Here is a 27,090-nt window from a genome sequence, read left to right as displayed (position 1 = left end):
ACTGATAACTATCTCCTAATGTGGACATAGCCTTAGCTATAGTGGAGGTAATTTGAAACTTTTTGACTAGTAGCTTCTGTGTCATCTTATCAAAGGCCAGAAAGGACCATTGTGATCACCTACTGTGACCTGTGTAACACAGGACATTAAATTTCCCCCAGTAATTTCTGTATCAAGCTCATAATATGTATAGTGTAAATCAAACATTAACCTTGCTGAGAACATATATAAATAATTATACACACAGGGCCTGATTCTGCTACTTTTATTCTCAATGAGTACGTAATCCAATGAGTTCAATAGAACTACCAAATGTAAGAGAAGGTGCCATATTCCGGCCCTTCACAAATAACTCAATTAAAATTAAGTATGTCTGAATTTATTAGATATTTTGAATTTATTAAGAAGGCAGTCTGAGGGCCAAATCAAGTCTCAGATCTTAATTTCATTAATATGTTACAAAGAAGCTTTTGTAACTAAAGAAAATTTGAACATACACCAGTCTTGCAGAAGGCTACATTCTTTGTTTTTTTTAAAAGTAGAAAAATCTATCTAAACTAGTGGAGTTCACTGTGCAGCTTAGCTTTTCAGAGTACTTGCTATGATTGGTCTGCTGCTGCTTCTCTTTTTAGCTGAGGATGTGGGCATGGAGGGAGGAGAGAATTCAGTCTTTTTACAGCAAACTGGTGACCAGGTTAGGTGAATATTTAAATTATTGTTCTGAAAGTGCAGGTTGTTACACTGCTCAGTAAGAGGGGTGACTTACTTGCAGCAGATTGTGATTTGAAATGGGAAACTCGTTTCTCTCCATATAATTAGTTTAAATCACTGTGCCTTTAGAAGTGACCCCCATGTGTATTGGAAATAGACTCTTCACTAAAACATGTATGTCTAGAAGTAGACCGAAATTGACGGTTGTCAACAGAGGTGTTCTGCTTACTAAAAGGTAACTAGAGAATGAGGTTCTTCTTGAAAGGTAAAATATAATAAAAAATTTGACTTTGACAGTAGGATGAAACTGATTTATAATATGAGAACATTCTTGGTGTACTGGAATCGCCTAACATAAAATACATACAGAAGTTTACAAGCTTTTTATGGGTTGTTTGTGCTCTCATGAAAAGTTACTAGATTAAAATATAAAATAAATTGTGGCTTTACGATCACTACAGCCATTTGGGGAGCAAATTAGCAAAAATTCAAGTGCATTAAACATGAGTAATTGGCAAGTCAGTAGGACTTTTGTTATCTTTATAATCTGATATAGAATAAGATTTAGGCTGAAAGCACAAAGCAGGACTTACAAAGTTACACAAGAATTGGCTAATTGGTCGAGACCCATAGTTCATCTAATTCAGAGATTTCTATAATAGCATTATGATTTCCATATTGATCTCCCTCCCACTCCTAATGCATCCTAACATTGTGTGACCTTTTTTACCACAGGGGTACATTGAGCTGTCTACAGTGGTGCCCAGGTCCCTTTCTTGAGTAATACAGTTAATTTAGTTAATTTTATTCCCCTCCAATGTGCATTACTTTGCATTTATCAACACTACTTCATCTGCCATCATGGTGCCCATCCAAGAGCTGGTCTCTTGTAGGCATACTAATATCCTGTTAGTGGCAGTAGTTGCATCAGTGCTGAATGAGAGAAATAATTGTGTTGTCTGCGGATTGTTGGCAACTAAGGTCTGGTCTACACGAGGAATTTATGTTGGTATGGCTATGTCTCTTCCGTTGACATAGCTACTGCATTTCGGGGAGGTGGATTACCTACGCCGATGTAAGTAGTATCTACACTGAAGCACGCTGCTGCAGCATCTTAGGTGTAGACAGGAGTAACTCAGAGAGACATCAGGGGCTTCACAAAAGTATGGAAGAGAAATGGGGCAAATAGCATGGATCCTTGAGGGACTCTACACTTGAGCACCTTTGGAAAGGAGGAGTAATTACCTCTCACCACTCGTCGTTCTTCTGGAAAGGAATGATTGGAACCACTGTAATTCTGTAATGTTTATTCTTAGTGTGTCGTAAGGCTTCTTAATAGTACATTAAGGTCTGCTCTGTGAAATGCTGTAGAGGTCCATCAGTATGAGCATTAAGATTTTGCCTGTGTCAGTGATCTAAAGTGCTACTAGAGTTGCCTCAGTGCTGTGCCCTGGCCCAAAGGCTGATTGTAATGCATGTGGGACATTAGTTGATGTAACTTGTAATGTGTGATGTAATGTGCTTTCTTGATGATTTTGCCCAGGAAAGGAAGGTTAGAGAGACAACAGTAGCTGGAGAGGTTATCAGTGTCGAGAGAGAGCTTCTGAAGAACTGGGTGGACTATTGCATTTTTCAAGAAGTTTGGCAAGTATACTTCTCTGAACAAGGCCAGAATTATTTCTGTTAGTATTTGGCATAGTTAATGTTTACTGGCTCTCACCATTCTGTACCATTAAAATGGCCAGATCCAACCCTGAGATGACTCTCCCATTCACTGAATGGCACCTCTGAAAACAGTGGCATATTTCTGAAGAAAATTGAAAATTCCTTTTTAATATTGTATAATAAATATTGTGCTACTGAAGGAGTTATTTGAAACGGCTTCATATGTAAAATTCCACTGACTTCAGTGACATTACCAACTGTGGAATCTCTGCAGAATTGAGCTCTTTATTATGCTGAAGCTTTTTTTAAAAAAAGGGAGATTTTTATTTTAAAAACAATGCACTGATTACATACCCAGCAAAATTGAGAGAGGGGAAAAATAGAAACAGATATTTGGTTACCATGTATTTAATATTCAAAGTATAGTCACTTAAAAAAATATTAGTATACTTTTCCAACTTTTTTGAATATTAACATTTGATCGACATGGTTGGCTTGTTAAATGTGGTAATCGGACATGTCACTTAATGTAATAAAATTGCCAGAAACAGCATGTCATAGGTAATGTAAAGATGCTCACTCACGAATATGGTAACACACTGTTAAATAGAGAGATCTGATTATATTACTTTTTCTCCAAACAAAAGCTTACTGTTGTGATTTTTTTTTTTTTTGGTCCCGGATACTTACATGGCCAGGATTTGTAAACCTGTTAAAACTTCCTAAATAAATAAGAGAATAATTACACCTGAGAATGATGGCAGATAAAGCACTTAAACATTGGGACAGTGGTTATTGTGAATACAGAAGGGTAATGAGTGTTGACAGTGTCCATTCACTTATTTGCCACTCAAAATAGCTTTTTGAAAACTTCCCCTTTTTAACAACGGCAACCCTCTTACTGTTGTGTTCTAGTAACTTTTCTGAAATCACTTGTCCAGCTTTTTCTTGCCTTCTATAGCTCAGTTTCTCAAAATGTAAATTTTAAGGACATCCAAGAGTTCTGTACAACTCTGGTTGTTGGGTGTTCTCCAGATTCTAAACTTTATCCTTGAAAATAAAGCCATTCAGTGCCTTGTTCTTTAATGCTATGCTGCTATTGCTTCCTCCACTACCCCACTGTAAGCAAGCAAACAAAACAACAAACAACTATAGGATGCCATCTTCTTAAGATTCATCTCTGGGATTTCCAAAAGAAGTTATTTACTTGACCATATGTGACAGTTTCTTCTGTCTCATTTTCCCAGTCCTTATGCTGATCTCATATTTCCTTATCGCTTGTGTATGAGCCAGTACCTCAATTATGTGAATTTAACTTGGCTGCAACACAGCAGAAGAGTAGCATGTGAGTGAGTCTTAAGGAGGGCTTTGGCAATGTGCAAGTGATCCACTAATACACCATGTCAGTCAGCACCTTTTCTGGCCCCAAGCTATTGGTCATCTCCTGCTACTGAAAGTCATAGAATTGGAGGATTGGAAAGGACCTCGAGAGGTCATCTAGTCCTGTCTCCTGCACTTGTGGCAGGACCAAGTATTATCTAGACCGTCCCTGACAGGTCTAACCTGCTCTTAAAAATCTCCAGTGATGGAGATTCCACAACCTCCCATTTTTTCCAGTGCTTAACCACCCTGATGGGAAGATTTTTCCTAGTGTCCAACCTCAACTGCCCTTGCTGCAATTTAAGTCCATTGCTTCTTGTCCTAGCCTCAGAAGTTAGAGAACAATTTTTCTCCCTTCTCCTTGTAACAGCCTTTTATGTACTTAAAAACTATTTAAGTCCCCTCTCAGTCTTCTCTTAAGACTAAACAAATCCAATTTTTTAAATCTTCCCTCAGAGGTCATGTTTTCTAGACCTTTAATAATTTTTGTTGCTCTTCTCTGGATTTTCTTCACTTTGTCCACATCTTTCCTGAAATGTGGTACCTGGAACTGGACACAATACTCCCGTTGAGGCCTAATCAGTGTGGAGTAGAGTGGAAAAATTGCTTCTCATGTCTTACTTACAATACTCCTGCTAATACATCCCAGAATGATGTTTGCTTTTTTGCAACAGTGTTACACTGTTCACTCATATTTAGCTTGTGATCCACCATGACCCCCAGATCCCTTTCCACAGTATTCCTTCCTAGATAGTCCTTTCTCATTTTGTATGTGCAACTGATAATGCCTTCTTAAGTGGAGAACTTTGCATTTCTCCTTATTGAATTTCATCCGATTTACTTCAGACCATTTCTCCAGTTTGTTCAGATCATTTTGAATTTTAATCCTATCCTCCAACGCACTTGTAATCCTTCCCAGGTTGGTATTATCTGCAGACTTTAAGTGTACTCTTGCTGCCATTATCTAAATCATTGATGAAAATATTGAACAGAACCAGAGCCAGAACTGATCCCTGTGGGACCCCACTTGATATGCCTTTCCAGCTTGAGTGGGAACCACGGATAACTACCCTTGGGGAGCAGTTTTCCAACCAGTTATGCACCCACCTTATAGTAGCTCCATCTAGGTCAGGGGTCTCAAACATGTGGGCCGTGTGCGGCCCGCAGGGTTCTTGTCTGTGGCCCAACAGCTCCCTGTGGCATCCCTGCCCCTCCCAGCATTTACCTAGAGCAGCTCCGGCTCTGCCCCCATGCTGCTCCGGAAAGCGGCTGGGACCTGGGGTATGGAGGGAACAGGGGTGTCTGTATGTTGCCCTGGCTGCTCCTCCAGGTACCTCCCCCGAAGCTCCCATTGGCCACGGTTCCCCATTCCCGGCCAATGGGAGCTTTGGGGGAGGTACCTGGAGGAGCAGCCAGGGCAACACACAGACCCTTGTGCCCCCTGGGTCCTGGTCGCTTCCTGGAGCGCTGCGGGGGCAGGGCACACAGGCAGGGAGCCTGCCCTGCCCCAGCGTGTGCTGGGCCGGATCCGTGCCCCGAACCCCTCCTACAGCTGAACCCCCTTGCCCTGAGCCCCCTGATGCACCCCTCCTGTACCCCCAGGGGGTGGAGATTTCAGGGAAGGGGTTGGAATGAGGGCGGGGCAGGGCCTCACAGAAATGGTGGAGTGGGGGCAGGGTGTGGGGGGGGGGGTTGGTCAGTGGTGTGGCCCTTGGGCCAATGTACTAGTCCTTATGTGGCCCTCATGGTCATTTTGAGTTTGAGACCACTGATCTAGGTTGTGTTTCCCTAGTTTGTTTGAGGTCATATGAAATGGTATGAAAAGCCTTACTAAAGTCAAGATAGACCACATCTACCACATTCCCCTCACCCTATCCACAACGTTTGTTACCCTGCAGGGTGGGTTTTATTTAAATCAATTTGATTTAAATCAGTAGTCAGGAAGACTCTATTTAATCATGGATTTCTACATAAAAGTGCATTCTTGTTGGTTGTTAGAACCTTCATACATATTCTTCACAACTCAGGTAGATGTAGGTTTCATTTTTAGAAGGGGTACACAACATTTTTAAAGTGATTTATTTTGAAAACTTTTCAGATTAGTTTTACGGCTATATCACAAAATGAGTGATTGTTTGTTATTTCATTTACCAAAAGTAACTGAAGCAAATATTTATGAAGTCATTGGGAGATGAACTATCTCCAAGTCAACAGGTTAATCTTTAACATTTGGAGGATTTTCTTGCCATGCTGTAATAGGAGATCATCACCAGACAGACATTTAAATTGTTTTTTTAACTAAAACAACAACAACTTTATATATTCTGGATTTTTTTCTTCAACAGCAAACATATTTTAACAAAACAAGCATATGTCCCTTGCGTCTCACATTTATCTTGAGACTTTTTCTTCCTTGTCCCAACAATCTTCTATTCATTGAACTTTTTGAAACTTTGCACTTTGAGAGAGGTAAGGGATTGACTCTGTGCGCACAAATTTGCAGTGGGATAATAGAGTTGAGGTCTGTTTCTCATCTCTCTATTTATTTAAAAACATTTTTGCTGTTAACAAGAATGTTACCTCTGGGGAGACAAATCTACAGTTTGAGAACTGCAAAACTAAGCATCTCTGATGGTATCTTCTAGACTGAGCACTGAGTCCCATTGTGTAGATAGAAAGATTAACCTAAATCTATACAAAAGCCTGTGGAACCACATAAGATTGGGTCCCTAATCCATGAACTATTGGGACTTGTTTACAAAGCTTTTCTTAAACTTTACATGAATATATTGTCTCATACTATAGAATTAGAATTTATATTCCCTATTCCATGATGAAATATCTTTGAGCTATCATATCTTAATTAACTAACTTTAAGATTGGGGTTTTTTTTGGATAAAACGCATTGAGGGAAAAAAAACCTGTTTGTTTGGTTTTTTTAAAAGAAAGCCTTTATTTTTATCCACCGTTAGCCTGTCAAAGAAAGCTATTGCTTGTATTTAACGTAACACTTGCAAATGCTCAGTAAGTACACAGAACTTCAAAAATTGTTTAAGGATATGTATCTAGTTATTTGAAATGCTTGGTTCCTTACTTTCCCTTAATATGTATTGACAGTACTTGGAAATGTAAGGGTTTTTTAGGAGCTGTTGAGGTATATCCCACCCACACTAAGAAAATCAAGAGGATAAATTTCTATATGCATTAGTGATAGTAATAGCTATCCAAAGTGGAGAGAGAGAACAATTCAGATTACCAGATACCTACCAACCATAACTTCATATGAAAAGTGGTTCCCTCCCTAAACCCCAACCCGAGGAGGTTCAGGGACATTATCTGCTTGAAGAGCTATTTTCTTCCCTTCTTGTTCCCCTGAGCTTCTGAAAGAAAAAAGAAAGAATGGGGTGCTCAGATTGTCCTTGGCCCAGTTCTACTCTCTGAATGGACACCAGATGGTTGTGATTGGATCTGACTGCTGAATCCCTAGTGCTCCAGAGTCCCCTGGGTTTGGGTAGTGACTGATAAACATATTCACAAATGCAGATCCAGTGTTTAGCTTTCTTCTTGGGTAGTTGGACCCTACAGTCTGGCCGCTTAGACCAAAGCAATACCTCAGCCCTCCTCCACCCCCTAGTTACTTAAACATGAAACTGCACCAAGTCCACTGACTGTGGAAAGTTCTGGTTTTTTTTGTTTGTTTTTGTCGTCGTCCCCCCCCCCAATTACACCCTTCAGGGACTATATGGCAATAAAGGAAAGGAATCTCTTAATCACAAAAGTTTTCACTCTTAAGTAACCCTAGCATTACAGATCTTAGGAAAACAACAAACCCTTAAATGCAGTCCCCCTCAGTGTGTCCTTGCCACCTCAGAGAGTTCTGGGTTTTATCTTAGGCCATGGAATGGCCGCTTGTTTAGAAAATCATTCTGAAAACAATTTCTCACTTTTCTTGCCCATGTTCTTCCACTAGGTTACTTCCAGGGCCCCAGTAGGTTGGAGGAACCATGGAGAGGAGTGAAGATGGTAACTGACCCATTTATCTCAGTGGGTGAGCTGATGCTCCCCTTCTCCCAAAGTCTATCTTATTGTTGTGGCATAAGGAACTTAAAGACAACCTTGCTATGCCTGGGAGCTTCAAAGCCGTTTGAATGTTAAAACCACCTCCTTCTGGAGGGGGGCTATAGCTGATAAACAATTTGCACCAGTAGTTCTACGCATGGATCCTGTGTGGCACAGCAGTGTTATGGTAGGGTGTTAGCTCCATCACAGTCAAGGATGCATCAGGAGTTCCATTTTAACATGGGTTACAATGTAACTTTTAAAAGTTGATTGTAGCTTGCACACTGCTTGAGTTTGCTGTAGCAGTTTGTGCAGGGAAAATGTGACTTGAAGTTTGCTGTAACTGTTTTTAAAATGGCCACACACCTAAAATTTTCTAGAATCCAATATCTCAAACTACTGCACTTGGAAGAATAAAGCTTGTTTTGTAGATTGGATGAATTATTGTCGACAGTTGAAATTTATCTTTATTTTTCACTATAAACATGTTAATGTTTTGATTGGGGATGGTATGCTGGTACAATCTAATTGTTGACACTACACATGTCCTTAGACTCAGGCTCTCTCTGAGGGTATTTCCTGGTTTTAGTTATCCTTTTGCTCATGCTGACATTGAGAGCTGCAGTTACTTGCTTTTCTTTGATTACAGTGTCCCATTGATTAGGAAATGGGTTAATAGCATGTGGCATAATTACTCCACCCAGAGCTGAGGCATCCCATCCATAGGATGGATGCGAGGTCCAGGGCAGCAGCGAGCGACCCAGCCTACCCTGCCAGCTCCCAGCGTTGCTTTGTGGGGAGGGTGCGAGTTTGGGGGAAGGAATGGAATGGGGGTGGGAACAGGCAGGGCAGGAGCTTGGGGGAAGGGTTGGAGTGGGCATGGGGCCTTGGACAGCAGGAGGGGTTGTCCCAGGCCCTATACCCCACAGGAACAGCCCTGACTACCCTAATGTTGTTGCTTATGAGGCATGGTCTACACTAGGAAATTAGGTTGTATAACTGTGTTGCTCAAAGACGTGAAAAATCCACATCCCTGAGTGACTCAATTTAAATCAATCTAACCCGGGTGTAGACAGTGATAGGTCAAGTAGTGGGAGGTAGCCTATCTACACTGACAGGAGATGCTCTCCCATTGGTGTGGATAGCGTCTTTGCTGAAGCACTGCAGCATTTTAAGTGTAGACAAGCTCTTGAACTCTTATCCCCTCTCACCTTAATACTTTCTTCCTTGACTTCCTTGACTTAATACTTCCTTCCTTTCTTAAGGAAAATCTGAGTATGCATGTGGATTTTAGAGCATGCTTTATTGGCTCTTAAAACAAAGTCTTAGAGCAAAAACTCAAGAGGCAGCCCCTAAAGAATGGAGACAGAGCAACTAATGTCTAGAGATGGGTGGGGAAACTTTTTTTGTCCAACAAGAATTTTCACAATTTTTGAAAACTTCCTTCCTTTCTTGATTCAGGATAAAAAGTAATCTCAAATTTTCATGAACTGGCAAACTGAAAAACTCTTTGAATCTAAACATTTCATTTTGACCTTATTTCTCCCCCCCCCTCTTTTTTAGTACAAATTAACTCCAATTCTTAAACACAGCCATGTCAGACCAAAACATTTAATTTTCAAAATGTCAGTGGGATATTTCAATATAGAAACTTTTTTCAAAATTCTCATTGAGAGACTTGTTGAAAGCAGCTCTTTCATATGAATACTTTTGGTTTCTGTGAAGTGGCATTTTCTGATTTATAAAAAATTTTCACTGGAAAATTCTTGACCAGCTTTCCTAATGTGTGCAACGCACATTCTCAGACCTGCCACTGGCAAGATTCAAACTCATGGTACATGGGCTGAACTCAGGTTCATCAGCCACAGCATGTCTGAAGTCATGCTACCTGCAAACACTCTGGCTTGCATCAGAGGCATGTGCAGTAGGGTGGAGGCTGTCTCAAGATCAAGTAAGCTAATGCCTCACTATGTTACTGAAGCTTATAAAGTTTACAGATCAGTGGTTGTCCGGCATAATTTTAATCCTTTGGTACATTAGTTTAGACTTAAAGCTAGTCTTAGGTTTTATCTATATGAGCACTTTTGTTGGCAAAACTTTGTTGATCGGGGTGTGTGGAAAAAATACCACCGAACACGCAGTAGCCAATATGGCTACTGCCATTTGTTGGGTTTGGTTTAATTATGCTGGTGGGAGAATTTTCTCCTGCCAGCGTAGAGTGGCTACATAGGAGACCTTACAGCAGTGTGGCTGCAGTGTTATAACTGTGCCACTGTAAGGTCTGTACTGTAGCCATAGCCTTAGTGTAAAAAGTGAATTTAAATCTTTAAGAGTCTCTATCAATCACTAAGGTCATTGTAGATTTTAAAATCTGTTAAAATGGGGCTGATTTTTTTCTCTAGCCTTGAAATATTGTCCTGAGAAAACACTTCTCACAAAACAATCGCTCCATAGCTGATCTCTGTTCGTCCTCAAAGGAAACCTGCACAACACCTTCAAAAGACAAGCCTAGCAGCTTAAATACATAACTTTGCTAGCCTCTAAAATCATGGTCTTAAAAAAATATATTCAGTGTCTGTCTTACTACAACAATCTGTAATCTACAATCCCCCCTTATTTTCTCCTATGACTGGCTAGGTGTTAACAGGCAACTTCACCTTGAATGCTCTTAAAATGTGTGTTAACTAGTTATGCTAAACAGTCTGTTCCACCTTGTACTGAGTTGTCACAGTCGGAGTACTTTTCCCAGACCTGAAGAAGAGCTGGAAAGCTTGTCTCTTTCACCAACAGAAGTTGGGCCAGTAAAAGATGGTATCTCACTCACCTTATCTCAAAGCATTAAAGGAGTTTTAATCGACACATTTCAGGACTTAAGAATGACTCTTTCCCTCTTGGTAGGGTCCAGGGTCGGTCCTCGGGCCGGTTTTGTTCAATATCTTCATAAATGATCTGGAGGATGGTGTGGATTGCACCCTCAGCAAGTTTGCAGATGACACTAAACTGGGAGGAGAGGTAGATACGCTGGAGGGTAGGGATAGGATACAGAGGGACCTAGACAAATTGGAGGATTGGGCCAAAAGAAATCTGAGGTTCAACAAGGACAAGTGCAGAGTCCTGCACTTTGGACGGAAGAATCCCATGCACCGGTACAGACTAGGGACCGAATGGCTCGGCAGCAGTTCTGCAGAAAAGGACGTAGGGGTTACAGTGGACGAGAAGCTGGATATGAGTCAAGAGTGTGCCCTTGTTGACAAGAAGGCCAATGGCATTTTGGGATGTATATGCAGGGGCATTGCCAGCAGATCGAGGGACGTGATTGTTCCCCTCTATTCGACATTGGTGAGGCCTCATCTGGAGTACTGTGTCCAGTTTTGGGCCCCACACTACAAAAAGGATGTGGATAAATTGGAGAGAGTCCAGCGAAGGGCAACAAAAATGATTAGGGGACTGGAACACATGACTTATGAGGAGAGGCTGAGGGAACTGGGATTGTTTAGTCTGCAGAAGAGAAGAATGAGGGGGGATTTGATAGCTGCTTTCAACTACCTGAAAGGGGGTTCCAAAGAGGATGGATCTAGACTGTTCTCAGTGGTAGCTGATGACAGAACAAGGAGTCATGGTCTCAAGTTGCAGTGGGGGAGGTTGAGGTTGGATATTAGGAAAAACTTTTTCACTATGAGGGTGGTGAAACACTGGAATGTGTTACCTAGGGAGGTGGTGGAATCTCCTTCCTTAGATATTTTTAAGGTCAGGCTTGACAAAGCCCTGGCTGGGATGATTTAGTTGAGGATTGGTCCTGCTTTTGAGCAGGGGGTTGGACTAGATGACCTCCTGAGGTCCCTTCCAACCCTGATATTCTATGAAATGATGTGGTTTCATTGGGGGAGATGTTCATATCTTCAACACAGGAGGAGTCCAAGATCAGCACTGAGAAGACAGTCTAATTTTGATGCTGGGCATCACTTGACAGCTAGCTTGTTTTACTGCTGTTTGCGTTCTGGTTATGCGAAAAGGTGAATCAGAATTTTCAGACTTATTTCTCTGCTCCTGAAACAGTGTAAACAATACTAAGGAATAGCACTTCAATTAAAGGGTAAACTTCCTTCCTACCTGCCTGTAGTAATGTAATAACTCACTGGTGCAGCGCCTCCTGCTGGTTGTCTTGGGAATTAGCTCTTTCCAGCCTTCGGAGCACCCTCCGCTGGTCACTGTCTTGCCTGCTGCTGGCCCTGTGTCCCTCCCAGACACCAGTGTCCTTTACCTCAGGGTTCTGCCCCAGCACTACCCCACAGTATCCAGGGGAACCCCCAACCCTCTAAACTCACCTTGACTCAGTGGCTACTGCCAGTCATCATCTAGCCCCCTTTCACTGGGGCAGACTGCAGTCTGTTGTGGCCACTCATCATTGGCAAGGGGGTAGGACCTGCTGCCTTTGCCTATCCCCAGGCTTCCCCTCTGCAGCCCCAGTACCTTTCGTAAGCCTTCAACAAGACCTGCAGCCTGGGGGTTTACCGGGCTGGAGCCTCCCCAGCTCCCTTTGCCCTTCCCCAGCAGTGTTCTGCTCTGCCTCAGGTACCTTGCTTCCAGGCAGCTAGCCCTTTCAGCTCCAGGGCTAGAGTAAGACTCCTCCAGCTCCTGGCCCCCAGCCCTCTTATCAGAGCCAGCTGGGCCCTAACTGAGCTGACCACAGCTGTGGCTGTTTCCCTAATCAGCCTAGCTTGGCTGCTTTTAACTCCTATTTTACTGGAGTGGGGCAGCTGGCCCACTATGCTGCCCCAGGAAGATTGGAGACAGGAGTGCCTTCCTGATAAAACAAACCCTTAAAATTCTGTGTATAACTGCTGCAGTCTCCATCTCTATGCCTATTTGTTCCCCTTCATAAGGATAAGAACGCTTTTTGCTTACTACTCCTTTCTCTGTTGACAGTGCCCTTCCAGTTCCTATCATAATCTGAAGTTTATATTGTACGTAAATCTCCTTCTGAGGGTAAGAAGCCTTCACTTCCTAGATGTTTACAAGGGCCACAAAGGCTTCTGTGAACATCTGTTGCATGTTTTGTTTACTTACGTGGGGTCAGAAAAATGTCTGAGGCTTGTAAATTATTTATTTATTTATTCATTTATCTAAATGGATTGTAATAGGTTATCTCTGTACAGATACAGATCACACTTGCTAATTAGGATTCAAAGATCACCGAAAGGAAAAAAACTGCATGTCACCTTTACAGTTTTGTGTTTATTCTTCCACACTACTTTTATCTATTATGTGGCATACCTCTACTGACAGGATTATTTTTCAACCACAGAAGCTAGAACAGCTTCATCAAAACCTTACTTATAGATGTGTAACTGCCTGTGAAGCTAGAAACTGACCTTCTTTAGAAGAGCAAAATATTCTTCAACTGATTTTGTTTAAAAATTGGTCACTCAAACATAACCATAACGGTTAGCTCTTCTAAGGTTCTTGCATAACTTTGCTCACTATCCGATTGCTACTGAAGCCTGTCTCACTGAGAGTCACTTCTCTGGATTGTACTTTTTCACATTGCTGTGGGTTGAACTCAGTCTTTCATTGCAACTAAGTGCCTTTCTTTTCATTATTATGGAATTGCTTGTTGGGCTCCTGGCAGGAAGCTTTAGCCTGGTCTACACACCAGTTTTGTACCAGTATAACGGTTAGTGGTATGACTTCTTTTTAAGCAGATGTAGTTATGCTAGTGCAGTGTCCTAGGGTGGACAATTATATCCGTATAAAGATTCTTTATAGTGGTATCACTTATTCATGTATATAAAGGGGAATAAGCTATACCAATGTAAAACACTTTTATGCTGGTATAACTATCCATACTTGGGGGTTGTATTAGTATAACCATGTTAATACAATTATATCAATACAACTTGTGAGTGTGTATTTGTGTAGACAAAGCCTTCATCTAAGCTGGCATGGTGCAAGACTTTCTTTCAATATTATTAGTTGTTTGTATCAGTAATATGATGTAACCAAAAATGTTGTTAGACTGCCTGTTTATCCCATATGAAAAACCTGACTACTCAAAAAGTTCAGTTTATGAATGTGTAAACATTGCCATAAATATTGATTTGGTATTGCATTAAGTGCGGTGTGCAAACATCTTGTTTTTTGACAAGCATACAGTTGAACAAAAAGCAAAACTTAGAGAAAATCTCTTTTTTATTTAAGATGTGAATTACTGCAATGAGTAAACGTAAGTCAAAGGAGACAAGCTCTGTAAATGAAGAATGCATCTCACAGGTGGGCAACCTTTTTCTATCTTCCTTTGTTGTTTTAATTCATTGGTGTAGGGTGGGTGACACTGACCTCTTCTAGTGTCTGGCTTTAGTGAATTTCTACCCTTCCCTTACAAAACAACTAAGGGAGTCCTCTTGTCAAGCATTATCTGATCCTGAAGACCCTAAGTTTGATCCCTTTTGATTACTGATGTCTCTGTACATGTCCATGCATCATCAGTTATGTACCTGCATCAGGTTGCCGCCCGATAATTCACTCGGTTAGATACAGGTATTCAAACAATTGGTCTAATTATTTTTAATCATTTATAATAAAAATGCTTAGGGACAATCCTGTACTTTGTCACATTTTGAAAGTAGTCTACAATTAGCTCACTGACAAGTCTATCACACTTCATAAAAGTAAGCATTCAAGGTAAGTAAATAGCAAATCCTGGCCTGTCTTCAAATTCACGTTTGGGGTTATTGACTGATCCTATCCTCTTCCTATGTGCAGTGTGAATCACAGCCCAGGCGAATTCCTCCTTCACTGAGGGGCCAGGTGAGGTAGGACAGGAGCTCTCTGAAGAGGCTGCAACTGCACACCTGTGCCCTTCAACTCCTCAAACTGACTGTCTAGATATTATCCAACATACTTATAGTATATTAAACATTTAGTGGTTGTAATAGGTTTCTTACGTTTCTGGTATTGCTGCCTCAGTTTCTCTTCAGCTATGGATACACTGTCTTCCATGGTAGATGTGTGACTTTCTTTTTTAACTATGAACATGTTGCCAGAACTTAATGACTACAATTAAAACTGAGTTTTGCCATTGGTTGTACTTGCAATCCTGCTGTTGACCTATTTTAAAATAAAATTAGGTCACTCAGGTATACATCTATATTCCAGCTTTCACACTTCATTATCAGAAGGGCCACTATATTTAAAATGCTTATGCTACTGCGCTAGCTAATAAGTTCTCAGAACTCTGCAGACCTTGCTGACACCCACAGATTTTTGTGTTAAAGCACTGTCTCACAACTCTTGACTTGTGTAAATAGCTATGTTAATTCAAAACAGGCAAATAACCAGTTTGTCTAAGAGAAGATAAATCTGTTAAGATAATTTTAAGCTTCTCTGAGGAACTTGTAAATGGTGGCTCTCTGGGTGAGGTTCAAATTATTTTGAGGCTTAGATTCATAACAAATTTTCACATTAAGAGACATGAAGAGTGGGGTGGGGAGAAGTATAGAATCTTTCTAATTTGTACTAAGGACAGGAAGAACAATTACTGAATACCACACTTACAAGTAAGCAAGCAAAACAAGAATGATGCATCACCATGTGCCCTGTTCATCTATTTGCCATGATTGCACTTTATAAGTAGTCAAACATCTTTAGTATGTTATGTAAGGTATAACAAGGTCTTGCTACTGAACTTACTTGTCAGGGATTTACTTCCTTTGTTTGTGTGGTGGTACGGGATGTGCAAACCTAAAAAAAAATTTTTTTACCAGTAAGACTATTGGCTAAGTCTCTCGAAGTAGAAGAATAAAATCACTTTAACCGTACTGAAGACCCTTGAAAAAGGCTTTATATGATTAATGTAGCCCTCTGAAAGCAAGTTAATATCTTGGAGGTACCACCAAGGCTTCCCTCTTGCTGATGGACCAGGCATTAAAAGTGATCTGCTCTACCCATCACTGATTTCTCTAGGCTTTTGAGGGATGAATTTGACAGACATTTAAGAAAACTCAGAGTCTTCTGCCTGGTGGTTTTGCTGACTCTTCTTTCTTATTTCAAGAAATCCTCCATAAAGATTACTGGATTCCTTTCTTGTTACTCTTCTCCTTGTAGATCTTCTGTTAAAGCATAGGTAGTTCAAAAACATTCCAAAAGAATGTTTCTTAGAAGTCTGGCCAAACCAGCAAAGGTCAAGAGAAATTGTAATGCTGCTGCCCCTGCTTCACCCAAACACCTGTTGCAGAGGTGGCTTTACAAGTTTTTCTATTCTTGGGTAAGGACTTCGTAAGAAAATCTTCATTGTAGCTCAAGCCTATTCATATAATTCCAGCTGTGTCCATACCTGCGGAGTTTTTCTTCAACTATCTCTACAGCCCTTCTTCCAAATTCTTTTTTTGTCATACCTTCAAAATGAAGATCCTCAGGTCATCTTAGGGGAGCCCACAATCCTTAGGACTACTTAACATTTATAAATATGCAACTGTACCTCCCCATTGCCCACATGCACATGAAAGTTTACTCCTTTGCAGTAGGACATTCCTTTTTCAGTATGTGTCCCTGTCTGTAGGCCTGGCCACTGCTAGACAGACCATTCCTAAAAGTTAGGAGCATAACAGCCTTCAGGAAACATCGTTATAGTGCCATTCTTGGCAGCTTCTTCAGCTATCCCTCTATGTGAGGATGATGTCTCCCAAGGTGGGTTAATTGGTGAGTTTTTAAGTGTCCAAGGAGCCCAATTCTTGCCCTGCAGGTTTTCCCACAGCAGTGACAGTCTTGCATAATTGTTGCCTGGAGTGTTGTGTCCTTTCTTTCTTCCTTTGTTGCTTCTCTGTCTCATGAGCACATCTGTTCTTCTCAAAGTGAGCTGTGGCTTGGTGTATGGTGTGACACCACTGTGTTCTGTTCCGCGCCAAGGCCTCCCAGTTTGTTGGGTTGATGCCTCCCTTTTTAAGATATACTTTCAGTATGTCTTTGAAACGCTTGCACTGCCCTCTGTGAGCCCTTCTTCCCTGACTTAACTGAGAGAAGAGTACTTGCTTCAGGAGGCGAGTGTCGGGCATACGTACACAGTGGCCAGCCCACTGGAGTTGGTATTTCATGACTTGCGCTTCTATACTGCTGATGTTGGCTGCAGAGAGAACGCGTCAGTCTTCCTAACTGATCCTGAGAATCCTTCTGAGACAGCAGTACTGGAACCTCTTCAGCCGCTTGAGATGTTGTCTGTTACCCAGGTCTCACACCAATAGAGAAGGGTGAGGAATGGCAACTGCCTTGTAAACCAAGGTCTTGGTACTTGTTTGTAGATCTCTGTCATTGAAGACTCGTTCGAGTAGTCTTCCAAAATGTGCTGGCATAGCAGATCCTGTATTCAATTTCAGCGTAACAGTCATGTTAGTCTGTATTCGCAAAAAGAAAAGGAGTACTTGTGGCACCTTAGAGACTAACCAATTTATTTGAGCATAAGCTTTCGTGAGCTACATCCGATGAAGTGAGCTGTAGCTCACGAAAGCTTATGCTCAAATAAATTGGTTAGTCTCTAAGGTGCCACAAGTACTCCTTTTCTTTTTGTATTCAATTTGTGTCAATGCTGGCTGTTTGGGAGAGGTGGCTGCCAATGTATGGAAAATGGTTCACATTCTTGGCTAACTTGACCAAGCCAACTTCTTGCATTCTGAGAGATGTATGCAAATTCTTTCTTGATAGTCTCTATCAATTGTCATTGAGAATAGCTGACTCCATCTTAGACTGCAACTTGAAGCAATTATGCATTTATACTTGAACATACCTTGTCACAGAAATTATGCATACTGTTAAAATGAAGATCAAGGAATGCAAGAAAGTTTGGTTAAATTGCAAGATACTTTTCCAGCTGTCCTCCTACTCTTCTGGGGGTGGGGGAATTCATCCAAACAAAGCCTATAAAATGGCATGGAAGTTGAGAATACTACGAACAGAAAGCTAAAGACATAAGAAATGTTTAGTTTCTTTTTAAGTGTTGCAGAAATGGAAAGCTTGAAAGAATTGGTGGGTATATGCTAGACTGTCAGGAAGTAAAACTGAAGATGAGCTGTATGGGTAGGGTTTGTGGGATTTTGGGGTTTGTTTGTTTGTTTGTTTTTGTATCTCTGGTACTTCCTCACTAGGAGTAATGCATTTTGTTCTGGACACAATCTCAAAAGAGTAAGTAGGAATAGAGGAGGATCCAATAAGAGAAGAGGGATTAAAAGACATGAAAATATTTTCATGTGAAGGGATAGTGAAAAGACTTGGGATGCTCAGTTTAGAGAAGGATAAAGGGATATGATAGCGAATGACACAACTACTAGCTCAAAGAAGGTAAATACCTATCAAATACTTCTACTTACCCTTCTTCAGAATACAGACTGAAAGGGGCATTCAGTTAAATTGAAAGGCAACATACTTTTTGCTGCTAAAAAGGGAATACTAGTTGATAGTGTGTAATTATTCTGTGGAACTCATTGCTCCAAAATAAAATTATGATGAAGAGCTTAATAGGATTTTTTTTAAAAAGGTTTAGATTATGGATGAAACTCAGGTACACTAGGATTACCTATTATATTATATTCTTTTTACTGGGAGAGCTAGTGGTTGCCCTTGTATTTAGGTTGTCATAACACTTGCCATTATAAAAGATTCTTGGAAAGTTTTTTTTTTTAGAAGCTTTAACGCTTCCAATCTTTGCAACAGGCCTTTGAACTTCACAGGGAAGTAAGTCCTCTGGTTAAAGAAGCAACTCTTCTTCAGTCTGTCAAATTCTGTTCACATTCTGATGAGAGAGGAAAAAGTCATTTTTCCCTCTCTTGTTTGAGTTCTTCAGGAAAAACTTTGTCATGATGCCAGACATGGCATTTCTAAGGTCAGGTCCATGCTACTGCCAAAGCAGCAGCATGCATTGCCCTGGGGAGGCCAGGAAGCTGTCAGAGCCATTGCAGTGTCAGGGTAAGTGGGAGAGAAGAACTGGGTTGAGGTGTCCCTGACCATCTCCATATTGCAGGTTCCTGTCCCTCTCATGGGGTAATAGTTTTCTACTGGTAGCTAATGTCCTGTAGTTCAAGTAGTAGAAGGCTCAGCTTTAGTGCTGAAGATTGAGGCTTCAAAACCTACCGATGATAAATGATGTGTGAGGTTTTCTCCCCAGAAATCTAGGAAATTATATACGGAATAAAGCTTTCAGTGTAGTTAGGTTGCAAAATCAAGCACTCAAAAGTTAGGAAATACTAGATTTGAGGTTGTCCAGGCAATCTTAATTCTGTCCCACTATGTTGTCTGCATTACGATATAGTTTTAATGACATGATCCCACGCTATTTTTTTTCCCCACAGTGTATCTGCACAAAATAGATGAATAAGGAGGCAGAATTAAGTTGCACAGGCAACTGTAAATTTGTCAGTTTCTAACCTTGAGTGCTTCAGCTTTCAGCTTGAATAACATTCTTTTAACATGCATTACATAGCAAAAAAATTGTGTTGTAGTATAAACCCTCACTCAGTTCTTTGGAAGAAACTTCAGCTTTAAGTATATTATTCTTTAACTGTATACAATGGGTTTTCTTGCACCTTCCTGTAGTACAGGGTACTGTCAGAGATAGGACACAGGATTAGAGGGATCACTGGTCTAATGGTCTAATCCAGTGTGGCAATGAGTACTACATTATGTATTTTTTGGGCTGAGGAGAGAAGCAACAACAGAATATCAGGGCACTAGAGATGGACACCCTGCAGAAATAACACTGCTTTTCTCTCTTGGATAGATTCTTTTTGTCTTCTCTGCTCCTGGTCTCTGACTGTGTCACTAAAGACTGTCACTAAAGACTATGTACCATGATTGGTTTCCACTCTGTATCTTTAGTGACAGCTAACGTGTGCATTTACAGTTTGAGTCGGTTTCATTGCACGATGCCCAAGTTGCTATAGCACAAATAACTAATGAATCTTCCAGTAATCCAGCAGAGTTGACTAAGGGTGCTAGTATATGTCTCTGTGTTACAGGCATTACGTATTTTGTGCCAATCTTACTTTATCTCAATAGGTACAAAGAATTTTACGTGAAAGATTTTGTCACCAGTGCCCTAATGGAAAACTGTTTGGGGTTCAACTTCAGTACAAGTGAGTAAGCAACTTCATAACTTTGTGAGCAGCTGCTTTAATATTTTGACCTCAGTTTAAACATAAATTCTGATTTGTACAGGGCCTGTTATGCCTTTGATCTTTTTTCTGTTAAGTAGTGATTTTAAAATGCACTTAAAAGAAGCAGCTTCTTAAAACTTCAGTAGAGCTTGAAACTCATTTAAACTTTTGTTTTAAAATTAGATTATTAGAAAGACTTGCATTCCTGTTTTTCATGTGTAAAAACTTCTAAAAGAAAATCACCTTCTTGGCTGAATTTTTCTCATGTATGTTCAAGAAACTCCTACATTTTGTCCATTCCCATCCCTTCTCAGGTTGTTTTTATTTAAATTTTTGAATGTTTGTTCATCCAAAAGTTGAGAGACCTTGGTTTGTATCTTCTTCTCCCAGGTCTTCGTGCCTGGAGCCTTTCCTGCTTTGTCAGAACACTGCAAGGAGTTTCTGCTAGAACCTGCACACCCCTAGCAGTCTAGTTCCTGACTATTCTCCCCTTCATTGCAGCCTCCTGCTGTTCTTTACAGGGCAGTCACCCTGATCTCACCTAGATATGGCTTATTCTGTAATCGGGGTGGCTAGCTCCAGCCTTAAGGGGTGAGTGACCCTGTTACAGGAACTAATAATGAAACATTTGCTAGTATAAATTAGGACTCCAAAAAATAACATGGTGCGAGGTAAATAGTGGTGTCCCCCAGGGGTTTGTACTGGGCCAGTCCTATTCAACATATTCATAAATGATCTGGAAAAAGGGGTAAACAGTGAGGTGGGAAAATTTGCAGATGATACAAAACTACTCAAGATAATTAAGTCCCAGGCAGACTGCAAAGAGCTACAAAAGGATCTCTCAAAACTGGATAACAAAATGGCAGATGAAATTCAATACAAAGTAATGCACATTGAAAAACATAATCCCAACTATACATATAAAATGATGGGGTCTAATTAGCTACTACCACTCAAGAAAGAGATCTTGGAATCATTGTGGATAGCTCTCTGAAAACATCCACTCCATGTACAGTAGCAGTCAAAAAGCAAACAGAATGTTAGGAATCATTAAAAAAGGGCTAGATTACAAGACAGAAAAATCATATTGCCTCTATAAATCAGTGGTTCACCCACATCTTGAATACTGCATGCAGATGTGGTTGCCCCATCTCAAAAAAGATATATTGGAATTGGAAAATGTTCAGAGAAGGGCAACAAAAATTATTTGGGGTATGGAACAGCTTCCATATGAGGAGAGATTAATAAGACTTTTCAGCTTGGAAAAGAGATGGCTAAGGGGAGATATGATAGAGGTCTACAAAATCATGACTGGTGTGGAGAAAATAAATAAGGAAGTGTTATTTACTCCTTCTCATAATACAAGAACTAGGGGTCACCAAATGAAATTAATAGGCAGCAGGTTTAAAACAAACAAAAGGAGGTATTTTTTCACACAATGCACAGTTAACCCGTGGAGCTCCTTGCCAGAGGATATTGTGCAGGCCAAGACTATATAACAGGGTTCAAAAAAGAACTAGGTAAGTTCATGGAGGATAGGTCCATCAATGGCTAATAACCAGGATGGGCAGGGATGGTGTCCCTAGCCTTTGTTTGCCAGAAGCTGGGAATGGGTGACGGGATGGATCACTTGATGATTACCTACTCTGTTCCTTCCCTGTGGGACACCTGGCATTGGCCACTGTCAAAAGACAGGATACTGGGCTAGATGAATCTTTCATCTGACCCTGTATGGCTGATCTTATGTTAACATTTATTGTCTTCCTCTTTTGATAATGAAGAATTTATTTTGAATATTGATCACTCATTGCTGAAAGACATCCAAGATTCTGTAAGAGTTACTTTTTTCTCTTTTCTTCCAAGTGTATTCTTCCCCCTCAATGGAAGATTGTTTCAGTTGTTAACAGTAACTCCCGTTCTTTTCTCTTTTTTCCCCATTGTCAATGTAAGAAAATTAGTGTTCCTACTATAAAATGCATATTGTAACCGACTTTTAAAAAAAACGAATAAAACAAATGTTATGCTCGCATTCTTCACTGAATTAATTCAGTTTTTGGGGGAAATAAATGTAGAATATAAAACCTGATCCTCATTGTTACAAAAAAAATATCGTGTGGACCCCTTCCATACGTTTTTGGGGTCTTTAAAAAAATTACCAATCGCAGGGGATGACCTCCACAGCAACAAAGGTGGCACTGATGTTGTTACGCTGTGGAGAGGCAACATGATGAAAAACTGGAAATCAGCAGGACAGTTTTCATTCCTCAGTTATGGCAGAGAACTGAAAAAGCCCTTGTGGTTACTAGAATCTCTCTACAACCATTTCAGTGTTTTACAGTAACACTTCAATGAATCACTTACATTATCTTAATATACAGTAAAGATACCCTAAAGGGAAATAGCTTTGCCTTAAGGAAGGGCATCTAGAACTGACAGCTTAGTAGTTCAGTAATTGTTTAAATTTCTAACAAGAAGTATTTGTCTGAACTCCAAGTAACATTCCCATAACTCTAGATTGGTGTGAAGTTTGAGTAACACATTCATAAAAACCTGTGTGAAGAATTCATAGTTCCGTATTCGTACCAGAATAATATAGAATAAGTTTACCACTTTGTGATAAATGACTTCCTGTTTCTATTTAAATTCTAACATTCTATGCTAAATCAATTCACTTAAACTCTGAACACTATTCTAGCCATCTTTTTATTCTGTAATTTCATTGTAAACTTAAGTTCTGTCAAAGTTCACCTATGCTGTAGTTTAAACACCCTGAGTTTCAGTGAATGCATCAGAAGCTTAGTATGGGTAATCAGTTGGTTAAAATTATTTAGTCGGTGATTCCACATCTGTCCTAATGGTCTCTTAGCTGGCACATTTTGAAGCATTTTTTCTCTCTTCCTTTTGTTGTTGTAACACCATTTGTTTGTCAACCTGTTGCTGTTTAAAAGTCTTAATACTAATTGAGGTTAGTTCCTTTCCTATTTGAAGAAAGGAGCTAAGAACTGAATGTAATAGTTTTTCTCTGAAATTTGCCTTCCATGTATGGCATAGTGGTGCGTAACATGATATTTAGAAGAACCAGTGATACTTTTTATAACACACATTTTTAATGTTTATGAAATCTGAGTCTAATCTTTTTTACTTGGATTTTATTACATTTTGCACCCAGTGGATGTTACTGTGATTGCAGTTAACCGGCCATCCTGTGTTAGGCTTCTTTTTTTCTTATCTGAGTTCTCTTCTACAGCTACAGCAAATACTCCTGTTCCTAAAGTTTTAACTTACTGTCATTGTCATTATAGACATCTACTGGAGCTGCTGAAACGAACCATTATCCATGGAGAAAGTAACTCTGCACTCATCATTGGACCCCGGGGATCAGGAAAGACTATGGTAAAAGCTCTTAGTACAAGTTGATGTAGGGTCAAATCGTACCCTGGTGTAAATGGGTGCAACTCCATCGGTGTCCCTGAAGTTACACCACAGCGGAGTTTGGCTTTTGATCACTTCCTGTCTTTGTGGGGTTTTATTTTTAAAGATATCTTGTTTTGCTAATGCTTTTTTTATGAGCCTTTCAGGAGATGTATTCATGAGGCTGTTCAAAAGAAAAACCTTACTTAAATTTTTCTTTGTCTTTCTGAAATTATAATATTCAGATGTCTGTAGTTCAAATACAAGAATTTCATATTTCAGTCAGACTTTATGTGCAGTTTACAATAAAGCGTGTAACAGGAACGCTGCCTCCAACCTGCCCCCTTGTGGTATAGGGTGGCTCTGCAAGCACCCCGCTTCAGTTTTTTCTCTCTGGAGTCTTGGAAATAATCCACCAAGCTTTCTTCTGGCTAATGGTACTCTTGGTTGGGCTGGTTTACTAACAAACAGTACAGAACACTCAGTGCCCAAAGTAAAGTCATCACTGTAACACAAGTGCATACTCACTCTGGCACCTTCATTCCAATCTGCCCTTTATCCAGCAGCCATTGCCAGCCCTTTCTAGCAGGAGTCCTTCCCTGTTCTTCAAACAGCCACTCCCACTCTATCCTTCCCTCCCCAGGAAGGATCCAAAACTCCTCCTTGATTTGTCTTCTCTCTGGCTCAGAGAGGTCATCAGGCAAACCCCCTCTTTTGCTCTCCCCTAGTATCTTGGTCTCCTGCAGGAGCCTTGCTACTCTGCAGCCTTCTCCATGCTCCTTTCGTTGAAGTGTCTGTCTCTGTCCACCTGGGCTTCTTTCTTATCCCAGAGGCCTGATCGAACCACATGATCCCTCCCTTCTGTGGAAAGGTGAACTTGTATCACAGCTGGGGCTGAGACCCATTTTCCTTTAAAAGTGCATCCACCTTGTGACAAAGTATAACAGATTCCTTGTGTGACTGGCAGAAACTTCTCTTGAAATTCTCTGAATGCTACACTGTCCCACCAGCAGAATGTACCAGCCCTTAGGCATTATAGGCTTCTCTTACCTCAAACTGTAGGCTCTTAATTCATCATAGTGAGGAACAGAGGTAACTTGTGCTGCTGCATTAGTGGTGTTTCTCTGACTTGGCTTTGAGTGGCTGCACTGATGTTTGACCTGCTACTCAACTGACTTTTCCCTTTTAAAAATTGAGGGTTTTTTCCTACCAAAAAATGGGAATTTTTGTCATTGGAAGCAGGTCGTGCTTTATGAAGTTTCAGTTTGCTTTAACTGTTTTACATTCTTGTCTGTGAAGCTCCCTGATGTCTGTATAAAATCTGTAACTCAGACTTGTTTCTACTGAAGTCATTGCAGCTCTACTTAGAGTTGTCAGTGTGGATCCCACTGTAGGCACATGCACTGTGTGAGAGGCCATAATCTTTTTTGCTTATCCGTGTCCACGTGGGCTGCATATGCACCTTGTGCTCCAATGCAAGGGCATAAAGGCAAAGTGGCCCTGACTCTCCCTCCATTCCCTCTTACTACCTGTGGTAGCAGTATGGAACCTGGATTGTGTCTGACCCATTTGGATTTTTGTCTAAGCTCCAGATTTATCTAAAACACTCATCACTACTTAGTTTACTTCATAAAGTTCCTCATTTTTTGGACATTCCAAAAAAGCCCAGACATGATGGGGGAAACCCTTTGCAGACCTGTTTGTGCACCCCTGTACAGCAGGACAAAGTTGTACAATGGTTAAAATATGGCAAACTGTAAGCCTTCAAAGTTTATATCCTGCTCTGTGTTACTGTCTAATGCCCTGATGAACACAATCTGTCTCTCTTCTCTTCTGCCTTGGGGAAGCTCTTATCCCCAGTGAACACTTCTTTTCCTTGTGCTCTCAGAAATCAAGGGACACAAGGCTCAAATTGCATCTCTTGGAACAATCCACTGAAGGTAGCCTCAGATCTAGAGGAAGAAATGTCATCCTGTCTGGAACCTAGGAGGCTTTCCTCTGATAGTGCACCAGAAACTAGGTACACCTCCAGTTTCAGCAGGGAGAAGAGATCAAAGAAAGCAGTTGAATCAGCACAAGGAATCATGGCACCGTTGGATATGTTCTCTATACTAATGACATCAATGCTGATGTCTTTATTGCTGGCTCTAGGACAGTGACCCAAAACACTCTCCGCATCAGGTATGTGCGCAGAGCTGCGTTTGCAGTAGTGCTTGACATAACGTCCTCCTCAGAAGGAGGACTCAGTCCAAGGGTGGTAGTTCAAGGCCATTCAGCTTCAGAGATGGTAACAGAGCACCAGCACCCAGTAAGGTCAGAGACTTGGGCTTTGGTACCAGCACTGACTGAGGAACCACTCCAGATGCTGGGGTTTGCCTTTGAAGATCCACCTTTACTTTTCTTCCTGGCACTAACATCATTACTACTGAGCTTCATAGGAACTGTGCCTGATGGCATTGCTTATCCTAGAGGTGTTCTACCCCTGATCAGACCATTCTAGTCTCTTTTTAGGAGGGGACTCTGATGGAGACAGGAGAGATGAAACGCCTCTAGGACAAGCAAGGGTGCCCATTACTATTGCTCTTATAAGACTGGTAGTGGATGGGTTACCCACAATCTGGCCAACACCAGTACAATATGCCATTGTGGCCCTATTGGCCTTGATGACTATTGCTATCTCACTGGTCCCAGAGTTGTGCCCCATCACATATCTCCATGAGGAGGAGGTGATTACCAGTTCTCCTTGGGCGTCATTAGACCCCCTTTGCCAGAACCAGAAGAGCAGCTGGGTATGCTGCCAGAACAAGCCTGGGGGGGACACACCAGCTTCCCTCCCCTCCCCAAGAATCTTCTTCCTCCCCCAATGAGGCAGTCACTGTGGATACCTTGGATATTGAAACTATTCAGTTCAAGAGAATATTTGTGAACTATTTGACATCTTAAGTTCTGCTGTTCCACAAGAATAGTCCTATCCATCAGTAAGGGTTTGATGGAGCCTACGATGGAATATTTGGCATGCACTGGCCTTGCCCCCCCTCAACCTCATGCAAAGAAGAGGTGCAAATACCACCTAAGGTGGTTGAGCAGTTGTGTGTGCACCCTATACCAGGGTGCTTGTTGTCAGCAGTACAAAAAAAACCAGTCAGCTCAAGGACAAGGATCTGAGAAAACTTGACCTTTTTGGCAAGAAGACAAACACTTGTTTCACGTTACAAATGATCAAGCACTATGAAGTGCACATTCCTTGTATGGGAAAGGATGACCCCATTACTCTCAACTCCCACAGAACTGCATGGTTCTTTGAAATGATGTCACTGTGGATCCCATGACCTTCCCTCCAACCCTGCTTTGAGTCCTCCGCTAACTTGTGCTTTGAATTGTGAGGGATCTGATGGAGAGTTGCAGCCACTCCATCCTTTATGCCCTTGCACAGGAGCATAAAAAGGCACAGGGTGCGTGGATGTCCTTGACAGACTGCTATGCAAAAAAACTCCAGCCTCATGCATGTGAGGTGCATGCTCACCTGCAGTGGCACCTAAACTGATGACAACATCGCAAAAAAATAGCTACTTTAGGTAGCATAAGTAACTGTTGATTTGTTAACCTACACATATAATACACTAATTATGGCTCCTCTGTTGGGATCAGGATCTGTTATGAGCCTAATTTAAGTGTGTAAGCAACTTCCATTACCTGTAAAATGCTGACATAATGGATTAGAGTATGG

At 41.0% G+C, this 27,090-nt stretch overlaps 1 protein-coding gene across 7 annotated transcripts in view; it reads left to right on the top strand.

The window, feature by feature from the left end:
- Positions 1–27,090, top strand: part of ORC4 (origin recognition complex subunit 4) — a 63,351-nt gene that overhangs the window by 9,984 nt on the left and 26,277 nt on the right. For 3 of the 7 annotated variants that reach the window (XR_013347455.1, XR_013347456.1, XM_077829594.1), the window contains exons 2-4: positions 14,014–14,085; positions 19,855–19,931; positions 23,255–23,345. Coding sequence is in view for 5 of the 7 variants with exons in the window: in XM_077829594.1 (XP_077685720.1) it covers positions 14,029–14,085; positions 19,855–19,931; positions 23,255–23,345 (225 nt within the window). In the remaining 2 variants the exon portion in view is untranslated. Of the gene's footprint in view, positions 1–2,308; positions 2,356–14,013; positions 14,086–19,854; positions 19,932–23,254; positions 23,346–27,090 lie in introns of those variants that run through there. The other 4 variants (XM_077829595.1, XM_077829597.1, XM_077829596.1 and 1 more) reach the window with 4 other exon arrangements.

The sequence above is a fragment of the Eretmochelys imbricata genome, chromosome 11 (assembly GCF_965152235.1).
Source record: "Eretmochelys imbricata isolate rEreImb1 chromosome 11, rEreImb1.hap1, whole genome shotgun sequence".
Taxonomy (NCBI): Eukaryota; Metazoa; Chordata; order Testudines; family Cheloniidae; genus Eretmochelys; species Eretmochelys imbricata.
Note: the sequence above shows the minus strand (reverse complement) of the source record. Positions and strands in the feature narration are given on the sequence as shown.